The 17393-nt window shown below is 36.3% G+C and overlaps 1 protein-coding gene across 1 annotated transcript in view; it reads right to left on the reverse strand.

Annotated features, from left to right (window-relative positions):
- The window catches only part of ADAMTS19 (ADAM metallopeptidase with thrombospondin type 1 motif 19), a 130340-nt gene that overhangs the window by 95743 nt on the left and 17204 nt on the right, over window positions 1-17393 (reverse strand). The window contains exons 3-6 of the mRNA XM_063180612.1: window positions 9134-9299; window positions 2415-2587; window positions 1383-1466; window positions 379-536 (exon numbers count right to left, since the gene is read on the reverse strand). Of these exons, the coding sequence (XP_063036682.1) occupies window positions 379-536; window positions 1383-1466; window positions 2415-2587; window positions 9134-9299 (581 nt within the window). The remainder of the gene's footprint in view (window positions 1-378; window positions 537-1382; window positions 1467-2414; window positions 2588-9133; window positions 9300-17393) is intronic.

Here is a 17393-nt window from a genome sequence, read left to right on the forward strand (position 1 = left end):
TGCTGGTCTAGCTCTGAATGGTTTAAATATGCTTTTGTTTTTTGTCTGAAACCATCTACAGGTTTGGGGTGCTGCCTCTTTTAAATGAAGGCGCATGGATGAAGGATTCCAACCTTTGCTATACAGATAAGGTCTTAGCTATGTAGCCAAAGAAGAAACAAGTGTAACCTGTTCATCACTTCAAATATTTACCATCTGGGAAATACTGCTTTCTGCACCATCTTTAGCAACACTTTATCACCAACTTTGAGATCCAGATGCCTCAAAATGGTCCCTTCCTCACTGCAAACTAAACTCTTACTATATTGGCCATCTACTTTGATCTAAGTTCACACTAGCCTTCTGCCTATTTTTAATGCTCATCTTTCACTACTTTACCTTGTTATCAATATAGCTGCATCAACTGAAGTCATGTCTTCTCCCCAGCTTGTTGACATTTCTAAGTGTATATCATTCTTCTTGCCAAATTCCTCATGTTGCCATTTACAAAAGCTTTCCAGCATTTTTTCACCATGATGTCCAATATACATATCTGCCTGGAAATGAAAAACAATTAATGTTATTAAAATTAGGATCCTATATGTAGAATTTGGAACCTTTTTTGACTGAGCTAGCAAAAATATTCTGCTTTTATGGCATAATATGTCCATGGCAAAACAACTCAAACTTCAGGTGCCAAGACCACCTTCCTTACATGTTAAAGATGTAAATGAAGATAGTGCATTAAGAGTGTACATGTGTACTAGAGTTCACTCAAACTCTAGTCTTATTTATTTCCTGACTTCTCACCCATGGTGAGGAAAAGTATAATGGTGTTATAATGGTGTTATACTGGTGTTAAGATGCAGAATGTGAGCAAAAAATGAGATTACTCCAACTGCTGAGAGGAACTGGAGAAATAAATTATTTATTCACTGGAGAATTATAGTATTTTAGATTAGAACTATTGGTAAGGGGATTCCACTTCCTTATAAGCTAAGTGCTATATCAGCTTTTGTTTGTCTAGGGATTAGACAACAAAGAACATCAGTCCTCCTTCTGCAACCCAATGGATTTAAAGGAAATTATTTTTCTATTGAGATATATGACTGCACAAAAAGCAGAGCAGAAGCAGATTTTGCTAAGATCTGCCTGATTTCCACATGGAAACTCTGACTGACTTTTAATTGAAGGAAGAGATAAATCTCAATACATGGAGCACATAAATTAGAAGATTAATCTTCACTGGGGCTGCTTGTCAGTGGAAATCACTACATAATATACGAAAGCTAAGAAGGAAATTTTTTAGCCATTAAAGTTCATAAATATTGCAAGCTTTCGCGGAGCCACAAGCTAAGTAGCATTACCCTCTACATGCTAAGACAAATGTTATAAATACCTACTGGAGTCTCATGAAGAAGGACAAGTTTAGTCACCCGAAGATTTACTTGTAATCCTAGACTCTTGTGTTGGAAAAGATTAAAAACCTAAAAGAGAAAAAAAAAAAAATCCAACAAATAAGAATATGAATTTGTATTGCACGTACACTAAAAATAACAGAACCCCAAAGAACCTCAAAAACTCTCATATTCTACTGTGATTGCTTTTATTTTCTGTAGTCTGAACAGAACATTAAGATAATGTACTGTGTTGGTCTTGTGAAGTGAAAACAGAGCTTAGGCAAAATTCATTCTGGGAACATTAAAAAAGACCTTTTCCTCTCAATGGCCACAATCACTTTATAAACTGTGGCCTTTTTCTCCAAATATATACATACATATTTAATACTATTCACATGAAAATTTCTATTCATTTAAATCCAAGATCTTGGACCAAGTGGTCTCAGCCAACATCTAACTCTCTAATTCTTCCTATCATTCAGAATAGTTAAAGCTCATATTAATTTTTCAGCTTATTTTTTCGGCTTATGCTCCTTCCTTAGAACAATCTTTCCTTGTATATTACATATGCTATTTTTCACTGCTTTATGCACCAAATGCTTTATACACTACAGCTCCAGATAAAACTGGAAGGGAATGTAATTGTCCAAATTCATTAATCTTTCTTTTTTTCCCACCACCACTGACCACACAATGCTTTCCCATAACAATGTCATGTCTTCATATCAAGCACAGGTCACCAGAAACTATCCAATATCCCAACCTTTCCAACAGCATGGGCTTCTAACCAAAAAGTCATCTTGTTCTCTCACTCCCAGGTTTCCCCAAGATGTATGACCAGACAGTACAGACAAGCCTGCAGCACTACAATTTTCTGCTGCAAAAAATATGGACTAAGTCTGTACAGCCGGCTGATAGTCCTGTTTTGACTGTGCCTTCCAGGTGTTCAGTCAGAATCACTAGAAGGAGCAATGAAATCAGCCTGCAGTGCATTTCTGGTTGGCAAAACATCAAAAATAGTTTTAAATTTCCTACCATGTTTAAGATGGTTAGAATAAATCTTCTGGCAGCATCTGTTCCATGATACGAAACCATAGCTGGATCTGCCACCACAACAGTTTCTATGTTGTACTCTTGAGGCAACTTGTAAGAGTATCGCTTTCCTCTTCCACTTTCAGACACTTTTTGAGTCTTGGATTTCCTTTTATCTGTAAACCAAAAACAGTGCTTGAGAAACTCATCCTTCAAACTACCCCTGCAGTACTTTTCAGGATTTGTTACCCTTGATTATATTATAACTCTCATCATGTGGAAACTAATAGCTACGGACTTTAATATGTTGTGCTTATTTGCTACTGCCAGTGCTAAGGCTCATACTGAAGGCATGTATAAATATGTATAAATACCACCTCATACTACTACTATGTATATTACCTCATACCAAGAAAACAGAAATTTTATCCATCTTTTCAAATGAAGTCAGAAAGATTATTTGCAGCCTTTCAACTAATGTATTTATAAAAAGAATATGTGTCTCTTACTTTGGTTTGTGGGAGAAAACTCAACTCATGTTGGGTCTGAAGGAAAAACAGTGTCACTGACATTGCATAATTTTTGTCTGACCATCTTCATAAATCACAGAGAAAATATCTTGATGTCTCGATATCTTAGCATACAAGACAACAAATACAATTGCTCCACAAAGTCCTGTATTCGATAAATACATGCAACAATTCTGGGATTTGCAAAGAGGAAATAATATTTCAGATGAATGACAGAGAATGACATGGGTTTGTTACAAATAAAAAAGTGAGTTTTTACTGACATGACTTCAAAATCTGTGCTCCCATCATTATAAGCAGCTGAAGCAAATAAAACTAAACCCCCTGGAAACAGGCCTCCAAATCTACCGAAAGCTAAAATCTGAAAACATGTCATGCTTATTGTAAGGTTGAAGTTATTAATGGTGTTAATTTTCAGTTTCCCCTCCAAAAACCCAACAAAACTGCCCTTACTACTACGATACATAGTAGTATGTAGTAGGATACATAGTAGCATCGTAGTACTTCATAATACAGGAGGCAGAAGGTGGTCAGATTTACATACAAGAGTTAGCAACGCCATTTTAAATAATCTAATTTAAAACAAAATGAAAAATTAAACTTATTGTAATAGCCAAATATTGTTAGATCCTCTTGAGAGGATGTAAAACTTCTGGGACTGATCTCATTGAAACCAAGTGAACTTTCTTGAAGCATCTAAAATGGAATATCAGGCTCTCTGTGATGAAAAAAAGTAATGTTTAAGATGACAATTATGTTCTGGAAACAATCAAATATTCAGAATTTTAAGACAATGTTTTGCAATTCAACCAATCTCATCTCTAATTGGAAAGTTCCTGCAGTATATTTTATAATACATGACCACTCTCCAAAACATAAGTCACTCTTCAGGACAATGCTAAAAATGAACTCCCAAAGTCAATTAACTAACAAATTAAATTTAAAATATAAAATATCAGTGGAAGAGGGGTCTGTGATTTAAATATATGTGTAATATAGATTTTATGTAAATATAACGCAGATACATATTTTTCAATGTAACACATCTAAATTACGCACACTTAAAAAAGGTTTCTATCCTTTTCTGAATCATTCCTAAAAGATTACACATTTGAATTATTCAGTCCATCCCAGTATATCTGAGAAGGTCTTAATGATCCCTCTAGAACTGGTGGCACATTTACTAAAAGAAATCAGTATGTATCCTCCAGAAATAAATGTTTGGTGTTCAATGACCTAGAAGTAGAAACAGCTATAAATTCAAGCTATCTTAAATTACAGTGTCTTATTTTGATCCTTCAGACACTTGCTTAGCATTATAACTTCTGCTATAATCTAGCCTAACTCATGTTTGCTAACTGTGGATCTACAGCCTAGTTTATAAAATATTACGTGTGTTTTCATCACTCTTTTGAGAATAATTTCTAATGAAACCTCAGTGTTAGTATTTGTGCCAAAAAAAACACCTCCTATAAGCTATACAACTATGGCTTAACATAAGAACATCTAATGCTGTAAGTGTAAGCTATAGGTCTAAGTTTAAACAGCAAACTCATGTGGGTTAAAAAATATCTCTTATGACCCACCTGGTCAATCTGCCTTCTTCCTGGGCACAGTGCAGTTTTCAGCAACAGTTTATTCACTGTTCATTTCTTTGTAAAAGACAGCAGCTAGTGATTGAAAACTTTAAATTCAATCTTAGCATGTACAGAGAATTCTCTTAACACATTTCTCCAGAAGTTATAACTAGTAGTGCATTTCTGTTCAGACCTGACAGTCCACAATAAAATATGTCATTGTGCTAAACACTAAGAACACTGTGGTCCCATAAGCTGTTGAAACCTCTGTCTTTTGGGATTGCAGTGAATGAGAAGACTACACAGCTCTCTAGACAAGCTGTCTGCCCATCATTTGTCTGCCTTAGATATCTCTCCCATTAACAAACCAATGGGCAATCTGTTCTTGGCCAGCCAACCTTTTCCAAATTGCTGGCAGAAATCCCCATCACGAGATCTCATTTATCTGAAACTTGTAGCTCTTTTCTAAGAACTTTAAATAAATGGAATTAGTAATTTTGCTACTACTGGTATTCAAATAACTGCCACAACTGCTGCCAGATAACAAGGGAAACAGGCTTTAGGCAAAAACTCATGTTTCCTTACATATTCATAAATCAGTAAAAATTACAAAGAACTGGTCATTATTGAAGGCAAAGTCTGTCAGAGATAACTGCTGCAAAAAAACCCAGATACATAATAATTCATGTACTAACAAGATAAAAGACAGACTGAAGATGCATAAATTCATCTTAAAAATTTAATTACACTGCCAAAATAAAAGATAAATTCTACAGGAGAGGTCTGTGCAGTAAGACTTCTGTTTGTGCAACTAGGTAGAATAAGGTGATTCCATATCCGTAGACTACTTAAAACTCAGTTGACTGAAAGATAGGAATACTGCATTACTTCAGCAAGAAGGGTAAAAATACTGCAGCAAACTAATTTGACATAAAATAGGCAATTAAGAGAAAACAAGCAGAAATGTTAACAAAACAATTATCCTACATTAAAAAAATTTAGAGTCATCTACTATAATCAGAGGTTACACAAAGTATCTAAGCCAACATCAAGAAGAGGCTGTGACTACAAGACCCCTGGACACCTTCAAGTCCTCAGGCACAAAAGCATTTCCTGAGTATAAGCACATGCAGCCCAGACTAGAGAGGAATCACCAGCACTCCCCAGGGGGTAATCTAGTCATACGGAAATTGCAGTGTTCTGCCTACACAGGGAATATTGAGGAGCTTAAGAAGCCATGAGCTATACTGCCACTATAATTTGAATAGGGATTTAAATACTTTCCTACAGAGCGACAACTTTTTCTACCCAAGGAGTAGAAATTAATATCTCAAGTAGCACCAGTCTCCATCTTATGCAATCTCTTAGATCATGACGAATATTGTTTGCACATTTTATTGCATATTTTATCACATATAAACAGGCTGTAGAGCAGGAATCAACACAGCTTTCCCAGCTGATCGCCCAGTCTACATGCCATAAAGTAAGACTTCTGCTTTTGATTCAGTGAAACTTAGCAGGCTTTTCCAGCGATATTCCATCATTCTAAGAGGAAAAGCACACTGGTATCTCAGGACAGGATATTGTTTACTGCCCGAACTAAGAAGTAGAAGAGGAGTCTTCCAAATTCAGAAGGGATTCAAAATTCGCATTAACCATATCCTGGGTAAGAGATTTCTTTTTCCCCAATATGCCTCACGCCTTCACCAGGAGTTCAGTTTACTATATAAACAACTTCAGTTTGGAACAAGTGCTTCAGAGCAGATAGAAGAAAAAAACCTTAGCTTCCCAATATGGCCCTTTGCTCTAATTACAACTGCTTCTCTCACATTTTTTCTGTAACATAGTTCTGTACTGGTTTCTTTTAAAGGTGTGGAGTGTAAGGTCTGTGTATGTGCAACTGGCTCACATACGTAAATAAATCATACACATGTTCAACAAAAGGATATATGTGCACACTGTCAACAATCAAGAAAGCAACTGCTTCTGTCAGTATGATTCTCTCCCTTGCCTAATTAATAAGAAAACTACTCCATTCACAAAAACAAGTTCTTTGTTCTCTCCAAACAAGTTTGGCTGCGTAGCAACTTTCAATCCAGCCCTCAGTGGTAACGGACAACAAACAATACCTTCTTTGATTGTGTCTGCTAGTTCTCCATGAAAAGCTATTATTGCCAATAGTGATCCTTCAACACCTCCAGCACAGACATTCATTCCTTCTGATAATTACAATTCATCACTGGCAATACATATTTGCTTGATAGGTAGCCAGCTTTTGAGATCAATTTGGATCAAAACCAGCAGGAGAAATACCTGTTTCTATCCTGAAACACAAACTGCAGAAGCAAGAGACGTGGTTGTAAGACAGACCATATTGCTGAAAAGTTAGTGTGTTACCAAGGTTGCAGCTGCAATATGTCACAAAGTTACATCTCTACCATGTAAACGCTTATTTTTGATGCTTTTATTCACTTTAAAGCTGTACCATGTGTGCAAACATGCATGTATGTAACATGTGTCCGTAGCATGAGTATTTTGGTGATATTAACTAAATTCATGTCACACCAATAAATTGCTTTTAGCATAGACAGAGCTTTTAAGCATATAACTTACTGCAGTCACTCTTAGTAAAATAATCTGTAGCAGGGGAGTGAGGGACTGGTCTTCTAGAACAACATTGGTTAGAAAGTGCAGCTATTTATACTCCCTAACATAATAACATTGTGTCAGAAGATCCTACTCAGTTATGCACAGCTTGCCCTATTTTGAAATTTTAAACCTGATGGTAGATATAATGAAACCTCCTTCAAACAGATATTTGATTATCTGTTGACAGATTTATAAGAAATCAGAGCTTGGAGTGTAAGATTATTAGAAAAGATTAATCTCATTTTAGAGTGTAGAGAAAGTGAAAGGATATTTGATAATGAACATCACAGAAGAATCATGTCCTTATGGACAAAGTTTGCATCCTTACTCATTTTCATACCCATCACAGTTTGCTACTTTGTCAGATAATCCTCCCCCCTTTTTGCAGTGCATACACCATGCATACTTTTCATTTTTTCTTTCTCATTCCCATACACATGCAGGCATGCATACTCTAACTCACTTTTCTCTAATAGGGAGGAATAAATAGCTTTACTTAATGTGAAAAATTTGTGATAATATAGAAAGTTTAACTTTCAGATAAGCAGTGTCAATGTAATACAAAGCTTAGAATATAAAGCCAAGCTGGAGGAAGTTGTATGTAACTTACTTCATCCCACTGCCAAAAGAGCCTTGCTTTGCAAATTTATCTTTGATTTCAAACTCTGGATGGATGCCTAACTATAAAAACAATACTTCCAAACTAGAGGGGAAAAAAAACACCATAAAACCTGTCACATTTATTCTCTAACTATATAAAATGGACAGTGCAGTACAAACGTTCAGAAAGGATCAGACAGCTATGGAAAAGTTTAGGCTGAAAATGATCTCCAGAGGGCAGCTAGTCCAACCTCCTGCTCAAGTCAGGCCAAGTGTCAGAGTATGATCAGCCCTTTTAGAGTCATTTCTAGACATGCTTTATAAATACTTGAGGATGTGGATTTGACAGACTCTCTAGGCAACCTGTTCCCATGCTAAGCATTCTTGTAGAGATTTTATTTTCCTTATGGAAATTGAAATTTCCTTAAACACAAGTTACAACTGTTGTCTGTCACAGCATACCTCTAAGGAATGTCTGGCTTCACCTTTTCTCTGCAGACCCTTAGGCACCAGACAACTGCAGCTACATCCTTCCTTTACCTTTCCTTACCTGCTTGAAATAACTTAATTCCTTCTGCTTCATCCCAAATATCATATAATCCAGTCTCCTAACCATTTCAGTGCACTTCTGCCATTTTCTTTGCATTTTGCCAGGATTTCACTCACACATGAAAAATAAGCCTAAAAATGTGCACTCATTCTGCTTTATTTCCAAGGAGAAAAGTAACTTCTCACAACATCACTAGAAACACCCTCAGCTCATGCTGAGGTCAAAGGACTGAGATGTCCTCCATCCTTTGAAGAATGACAGCTGGTGATGAAGCAGAAAAAACAAAACACCATCTTTCACAAAAGCCATTTTTCGCTTCCCCAGTGAAAACTATGAAGTCATCACTATGTGCCAAACTTCTGCTGAAACCCTTCTGCTTCAACAACCTGCTCTACCTGCCATTGAGGAAGATGCATTAGCATTGTTTCATACACATCTAAATGTCATTCACAGAACAAGAACACGTATAAAAATCACAGAAAACAGAAAATTAAGTGCAAGCATTGCACATGGTGAGTGATTAAGCAGCTCTGATGACAGAGAGAGACAAGAAATAGATTTAAATATTAAGTTGAAATTAAGACATGCCCTAAAGATTTCTACTTTCAAATACAAATGCATATTAAGAAGCAGAGTCTATTCCTAATGGACAACTCCTTCTCCCAACAAGTGACATGCCACCTCAGAGTCCACTGTAGGGTACTGCTACAAGAATAATCAGTTCTGCTTCTGTCAAGGTTCTGATGTAACTACTATCTACTTTTCCTCAAAATATATTTGCTACATTACAGCTTTGCAGTGCGATTTTTATATTACCTGTAACAACACCACAGTAATGATTCTGAGAAGGAGGCTTTTCAGAAATTTTCTCCTCTACGGACCTTTTTCGTCTGTACACCCTGTGAGCATGTCCTGTCACAGCCAAAGTGCGATTGAGTGGCTCAATAAATATGAAGTCCTCATTAATCTGTATAAACCCCATCTGTAAAGGAAAACAAAAGGAACATATAAGGTAAGAACTTAAGTTGTGCACAGTCCTGCAGGAGAAAAAAAACCCCACAACATTCCATTTAAGGAAACACTTTGTTTCAGTAACCCTATGAGCAAAGTGAGTACCTTTGTATTTTACAAGTTTTCTACTTAAATGAACTAGAATAAATTTCATTTATTTCAGCTAAATCTGGGTGGGTGGGTGGCTACATGCCAGTAGCATATGCACAGTAAAAGATACAGAATGTTAAAAGTTTACTTTGGGAGACCCAGGAGGTCATTTATATATGTACAGTATGTACAAAAAAGTCTATACACTGGTTTTATTATTTATTATTGTCACATTTTTAGATAACTATATTTAATGAAATAACAGGAACTATATAAGGCATATGAATACATGCTGAGCAAATGTGAGGATGGAAAAGAAATATTGTGGCACTCTTTTTACTCTTTTTAGAACTAAAAGAACCCAAAACTATTTTTAAAAGGCAGAAATCCCTTTTTGGTTTCCAGCAGTAACACCAGAAAAATATTTGAATAAAGCCATTAAGTTGGTTAATTCTTCCCCTGTCTCAATGTATTTATACACACTAACACACAGGAAAAGTTAACACACCAGATGCACATCTAATATTACAAGGGCACAGCCAATGCTGAAAAAAAATACTATAAAACATACTTATATAAATACCACACAAATAAAAACTCAGCACAAACTGTTAAGCTTCCAATACACAAAAGTTTCCTATCAAGAGTAAAGCTGGAGACAGCAACGTTTGTGGGGTTTTTCTCCCCCCACATTACCAAGACTGACAGTTAATTTCCTCACTCTCTAAACTTAAAAAACATATTGTACTGTTTTGCTACAGAAACAAAACTATGTGATATATCTGGCTAACAGAAGCAGACAGTTCTTCTGTATATTTTTATGTAGGGTCAATGGGGAAAAATAGAAAATAATTTTGTTTCTTCTGGAATCATGTGAGTGCCATTATCACATTGGATATCCTGTCTGACATAGGAATAAACCACCCAAAAATATTCTGACCCAAGGAAAAAAACAAAATCAAAATTTTTGAGTGGTACAAAACACATTTTCATTCAAACACAACATCTCAAAAAGAAAAAATCCAACAATCTTTCTGCACAATCACATGAAATTAATGTGAATACACACACTTAATTTTTCATTAAGTTACAATAGCTAAGGAATGCTGAACAGATGTCAAAAGGTCATCACTAACACTGCACACAAACACAAATGTATCTGGGGATTTGGCTGTTCCTTCTCATTTTACACTTACCTTTTAGGTTCAGTTCAGCAGGAGCTTTAAATGTCACATACTAGAAAATTAGCCAGCTACGTATTGCTAAGTAATTTCTGTACACCTACAAGATAACACTTCTTGAAAAGTTATCTTTAAAAAGGCTACTTTTACATAACAATTAATTTGTCCTATACAAACTTCAAATTACGTGAAATAAATTTATTTAAAAGCATAGTTCTCAAATACTAGTAAAAGACATAAAACACTTTTCATTCAATTTTTATGTCAAATGCTGAATTTCACTCAGGCATAGATCATTTTACTTTTTTAAAGAATTATTTTGTATATGAAAGATGTTGATTAAATATAGAACAAGAATAGCAGTTCACTAGTGGTGCTGCAAGTATCCCCTGTACACCAACCAAAAACAAAGCCTTATTCCCTCCTGAACAGAGTCAATCATAGAACATTTGTCCCATTTCTTCCATCTCCATTCTCTTTGTTGCAAAATGAAACCAGGGCTTTAAGATGATGCTCTTCAAGTTGTCATCATTCATCAGACATTCTTAAAAGTTGTGCTAGGACTGACATTTAATGTTCTCTTCCAGGTCCTTGCAGAAGGAGCAGAAAGGGAAGTTTAATTCATTGGTAGAGAAAACCAAAATATATTGCCTGTTTCCTGAGTCAGAAGTTAAAGAACCGAACAGTGATGTAAATTTATAGATATGCAAATGGATGCTTCTCAGACAAATATGGATAACCAAATAATCTTTGATGTCATTTTGACTGCTTTTGGGGAAAAAAACCAAACCAAACAACAAAACATTATTTCTCTAACTTTAGCATAATTTCACAGGAGAAAGTGGTAGGTGAAACTGTAGCTTTGTCAACCATGCTCTTCTATTTTCATAATCATTAAAAATGGAGTTAAGAAGATCTTTTTATGAAGTAAACACAGAAAGCAGAGAAGTCAAAGCATGCATTCAAGCATTTCAGTTTCAAAACATTTTCAGATATTGAATGCTAAGGCAAATTACAGCCGTTAGACAGTTCAAAGGGCAAAACTTCCATGTTATGAGAATGTGCAGCAGAACAAGGATTAAAAAGATGGAAAAGCAAAACACTAATATCCATCTGGGATAGAACTGTGAGCTCGGACAAACTGACACATCTTCCACCAGTTTCGTTTGAAAAAATACTACTGCTCACAGCTGCAATTGAAAAGCCCTCCAGGATGCTGGACACATCTCATGTAGAGGTAACATAGCATGCCACTCTTTCCCCCTGTAGCACACATATCTCAGTAGATTTCAAGCCCAGTGCAATCTAATTTGTCAAAAAAAAACCCTTCAAATTTTGTAACTATTGATAAACTCGGTACTTGCTCTGTATTGTATTTATTTATGAAATAAAGAGAGTCCTTAAGTTTAGGGCAAACTTCAGCTGATGGGAAAATAAAACTTCACTTGCAGAAAACTAACTTTTTGCCAAATTTGGATAGTGGGAAACCAAGACAAATGAAAACAACACCTTTCCCCAGCGCCTTGAGTGGCACAGGTCAGGTGGGGAACAGTGGGTTACAATTTCTCCCTGCTGCAGCCAACTCTCCACTGTCTTGTGAAGCAAATGCACACAGCGAGTAAGGATGGGCTGTATGAGACTCTACTCCTTCCTGCTCCCAACATACTTCCCAAGGCAAATATCAAGGGGAAAAATGCACTCCTATCAGATGCATAAAATGTTTATGTTACTTAGTACACATGTTGCGTCCATCAGAACCACAATATTAATGTCACATTTGCAGTATAAAAATGAAAGGTTCCCTTCACTGCACCATATGAAAAACCAAATTGTCTTTATAAGGTCATTATTTACTTGTTTTGAAACATAATTTCATAACAGGCTTTGTGCTATTTGTCAAATGTCCCAAAACTGAGCATTAATTTCTGAGTAAACAGGCAAAATCTTTTATTTACATTTCAGTATGCCATTCTGAAGGTTTTTCTCCATGATTTTAACAATCCAGAATTAATTTGGTGACTTGATTCTAAGAATTCTATCAGAACTTGACCTGAGCTGAAACACAACAAAAAGTCTCCAGCTCTTACTAATGACTTTCCATCTATAAGAACCTTCATTGCTGAAGGCTGAGGAAACATAAGCGCTTTCAGTTCATAAGTGCCTTCTGTCTTCAATTCATGGTGTTTCACAGCTGTGCACATCATTTGCACTGCCCTTTTCCTGTAGGTTTTCTCTACCTGTCTGTTCACTCCAATCTGCTGCACGGAGTTAGGAGACATCACAGAGGGAAGAGTCAGTATTATCACAGTTGACTGGCTTTCAGCTGCTGACATAGTGATCAATCCAATCCTTTCTGGGATCTTTTTTAATCCTAGGGTGGTGCCTTACTGAAGTGCACAAACATGCACAATGCTACACCTCATAGCCTCAACAGAGGAAAAAAACATTTAGACTGTTATGCAGAGATCACTGCATTCAAGGCATGTATTCAGGTACTAGCCCCCGGATCTGAGGTCTGTGGAAACCATGTTTGCATGGCTTTTAAATCCTTCCAAATCCTCTATATTCCTATACAGTCTACAGTCTGGTTTAAGATACACACTGCTCTGAATTCTTAAGAAAATCATTCTATATATGAGAGGATGCTGCTCTCAAGTTTAAGACAATGGCTACTTTTTTCAGAACAACCTGATGTTGCACAAAGATGCAGGAAAACATTTACGTTGTTACTCCGCAGCACTCCCTATGCTAATAACAATTAAACAGGTATTCACAACACTAAGCCATAGACTGGACTTGATAAGCTCAAAAGTCTTTTCCAACTTAATTGATTCTATGATACACACAAAATGTAACTGCAAACAAAATACATAAAATTTATCAATTCTAAATGCTCTAATTTTTTAAGTGTCTTTTTTAGTAAAAACACAAATGTACTTCCTAAATTCATGGTGGTGTTTTAAAGTCAGATATTCGGTCGCTGCTATCAGCAGTGAAACTCACGAATCAGACAGGAGTCCCTCCACATGCCAGAGCTATCTGTGCAATTCAACAAGCTGGTCATCAGGTTCAAGTGACTACTACTTCTACATGCCAGCTTCTCTCTGTTCTTCTTGTTACAACTCTCAGCCTCCTGGAGACTGTAGACTTCTGGAACTTACACTGTCACAAAGTTCCCTGGTTCAGCTTGTGACCACTATTTTCAGAAAAGTCAGTGCAGCCTGAACTACTGCATACTTGCCTTTTGACCATCAGAAGAATTTAGTAGAACTGGCAAACCAATCATAAAATGCTGAAATTATGTGCTCCATGCCCCTTTCTCTTCCCTTGTCCAGGAAGCTCTTGCCCACTTTCTGGCTGACTAATCTGTGGCTTAAAATATACCTAAACTTAAGAAACACCTGTGACAAAGGAAGGCACAGGCACACCCCAACACACGAAAAGACTGAAAGACCTATGAAAAGAATAAAAACCTAGCAGAAAAGACCACTTGCTATCAGTCATCCAGAGCTCTCCAATACTGATTGTAACACCCAGTATTAACACAGCTCATGCACATTATTCAGAATAAAGGACACTGCCTTGAGGAAAACACCAGCTCAGAGAACAATTGGCTAATTCCTCTAGCAACTTATCTGGCACAATGGAATTTCAGCTTTCCCTCAAAGTCATAAAAAGCCATTTAATCTTCTTATTCTAGCCAGAAAATCAAACATATTAAAATATATTTATACATCATTCATGAGTTGCAGCTTTGCTTGTAGATTTCACTTGATTGTTGAAACAAACTCAGCTAAATTCAACACACTAAGTCAAACCAAATTTTCTTTTTGCATCATATGCATCATGCATTATTTCACTATTTTCATTATACAACTTAAATTTTCACTGCTTAGGTCCTGTAGTACTAGGAAAATAATGAATAAGACACAATGCAAATTACCTCTGTATTTTAATGTCTTAGATCCACACATCAATTCCAGTCTCCTATGTATTTGAGATTTTGTAAAATTGAAATTATCTTATCTAGATATTCTTATAACACAAATCCTTTGCCAGACTACAATTCTTTTCACATTTCCTTGCTGCTACTGTTAAATAAAATAGTTTCAATAGAACTGCTGCCCTATTATTTCACTATCCTTATTTGAAATGTTTTGCATTTTTATCTTTTAACATTTGGAAATCATTCCAATGTTACAACTTTATTGATTCATGGCCATTATTTTAGATCCATCTGATCCAGGGTCAACATTGCTTTCCTTCTGGGCCACCTCTGCAGGCTGGCTTTCCAAGGTCCCTTGATACTCACTTCGCAGTTTTTATGAAAGGGAATCATAGAGTATTGCAGTTCCTACTGTGTGATGACACATACATCAGCCTTTGACTATTGCTTGGTGAAAGAGGCTTACTATAACTCTGAGATTAGTGTTATGAATTAGAACAAGGCCAAACTTTCTCCAGAGAAAGAGGTTCTCGTTTATTAAAATAGCTGCAAGGAACCCAGTGTCCAGGACAAGCCCAGGCACCCACACAGCGAGCCAAAAACGAAACAGTACGCTTACCCCAAGTGCACTGGGTTCTCCCAAACAAAAAGTACCCCAAAAGAAGAAGCACCCCAACCCACACAAACTCCCCACATTTATAGTCCCCCTGGAGTCAAGGATTGGTGCACTTTGGATCCTCATGATGATTGGTCCATTTCCAGGCTTCTCATTGGTCTTTACCACCGTTCATTCTGGACCAATCGTTTCTGCAGGGCTTCGAATGATTGGTCAGATCTTTCATCCAATCTCTCTTCGACCTTGCCTTGCCCCTGTTTCACCAAACCCTGGACCCTTCTAGCACATTCTAATAAGCCCCCCCCTTTAACATAATACAAATAATATAACATAATTAATACAATATAATTGAACTATATCCTATTTTAACTTAACTTTTACCTATAACATTAGCTCAGCTGGTTAGAGTCAGGTGCTAATAGCATCAAGGTTTGTGGATTCAATCCCTATATGGGCCACCCACTTAAAAGTTGAACTTGATCCTTGTGGGTCCTTTCCAACTTGGAATATTCTGATTATGTAATTATCCTTGTAACCACAAATTAATTCCTCTCTCTAAACATCAGCAAACTGAACTGCAACTCAACTGCAACCACATTTCAGCTATCACTACAGTGCAAATTTGTGAAAGGAGAATAGAGTTTCTACATCTTCACTTAACGTCCTCCACCAAGTTCATACACTTGATGGCTCATAACAATACACACACCTTTTTTTCCTCCTGTCACTGTCAGCTAATTCACTAGGCTACAAAGTAAATCTACAAATGTATAAAACTGGTAAGTCACAAACAAAAGCAACTTACCTTTGGTCAGGCTACAGCCTTTGGTCTGTTTAATTCTTCTGTGCCTCCCAGCTCTGAATGTGCCACTAAAGGAGAGCCAAGCCCCCAGGGATTGTTACTGACTTTACCTCTGGATCATATAAAAGTCCAAACTAGGTGTTTCATGACTACATCTCAAAGGGACTGACCCTTCCAGCCACAGAGGGGTTCACTTCTTTTGAAAATATTTCATCATCTAAAACATTGCCTTCTCTCCACATTAATATGAACAAAAGTCATGCTGAAAACCAAGCAAAGTTTACTGGAACTCTTTCTCTCACTCTGCCAGTTAAATTTGTGAGAGTTGGACTTCAAAGTAATCACAGGATGTAACACCAAAGTTACATCTTCCACTGAAAGCCAAACAACTTCACATGAAGAATGAAGTCTTCAAGAAGTGGGAAAGCACAGAACAACAGACAAAAATATAAGATGACTACAGGTAACACAGTTCCTACACTTTCCGATTTCCAATTTATTATTTATGGTTATGGTTACACCTGACATTCAGTTTCTATAAAAATACCTTTTTGTATCTTAACTTTCTAGCTCTGCCTAGTTTTATCTGTTTGTCTTTGGAGCAACTTATTTTTCATAAGGCATAAGGCGAGTAACATGATATGGTTGTGAAAATTGTTTCACCAAAGCAATGTGCCCACAAGTTCATTACAACATCATGTATGCTTTCACAGGTTTTCCTTAACAGAAAAAAAAAAGACAAATTTTAAGAAGTTTATTGAAACTAAACATATGTTGCCATTTTCACAAATTTATTGCCTCAATAGCACTTTGTAAATGGACTCCACTGTACACTTTTATTTTGGCAGCAGTTATCCTGAAGTGTAGTTTAGCTGTAGTTTGTTTCAGTCAAATTAGTTGTGTAAAAACATTGGAATGGCCTTAATGTTTTAAAACACAGAATTCATTTCAAACCCTTTAGAATCTTGCAATGAGAAGGCACAGAATAGTTTAAGCACACATAAAAATTTTCAAAATCACTAAGGCACCATAACTCAAATTTCACGAAACTAAATGAAGATAAATAGACATTGATGTTGAGGGAAACCCTATATTTCTTATGATGACTCGTTTTGGAACAACTAGAGGAACCTTATAAACAATTACTACCCTACATAGAGTGTCCCATGAACTGTATTTGAGTGTGCTGTTCTTGCTCTCCCTAGACACAAGACTAATCTTCTCCAGTTTGAGGTAACTGAAGTATCTTTAATAACACTTCATTGAAAACTACTTCCACAAGGCAATTCTAAGTTCCATTTTCAAATGCTTAGAACAGAAAAGTAACAAATATGAAACACAAACTCCTATAGCTAAATGTACCATTACTGTTGTATAGCCTATTTTTATAAAAAAATGGATGGCAAACAAACCAACTGCATCTAGCTGCA

The sequence above is a fragment of the Melospiza melodia genome, chromosome Z (assembly GCF_035770615.1).
Source record: "Melospiza melodia melodia isolate bMelMel2 chromosome Z, bMelMel2.pri, whole genome shotgun sequence".
Lineage (NCBI taxonomy): Eukaryota > Metazoa > Chordata > Aves > Passeriformes > Passerellidae > Melospiza > Melospiza melodia.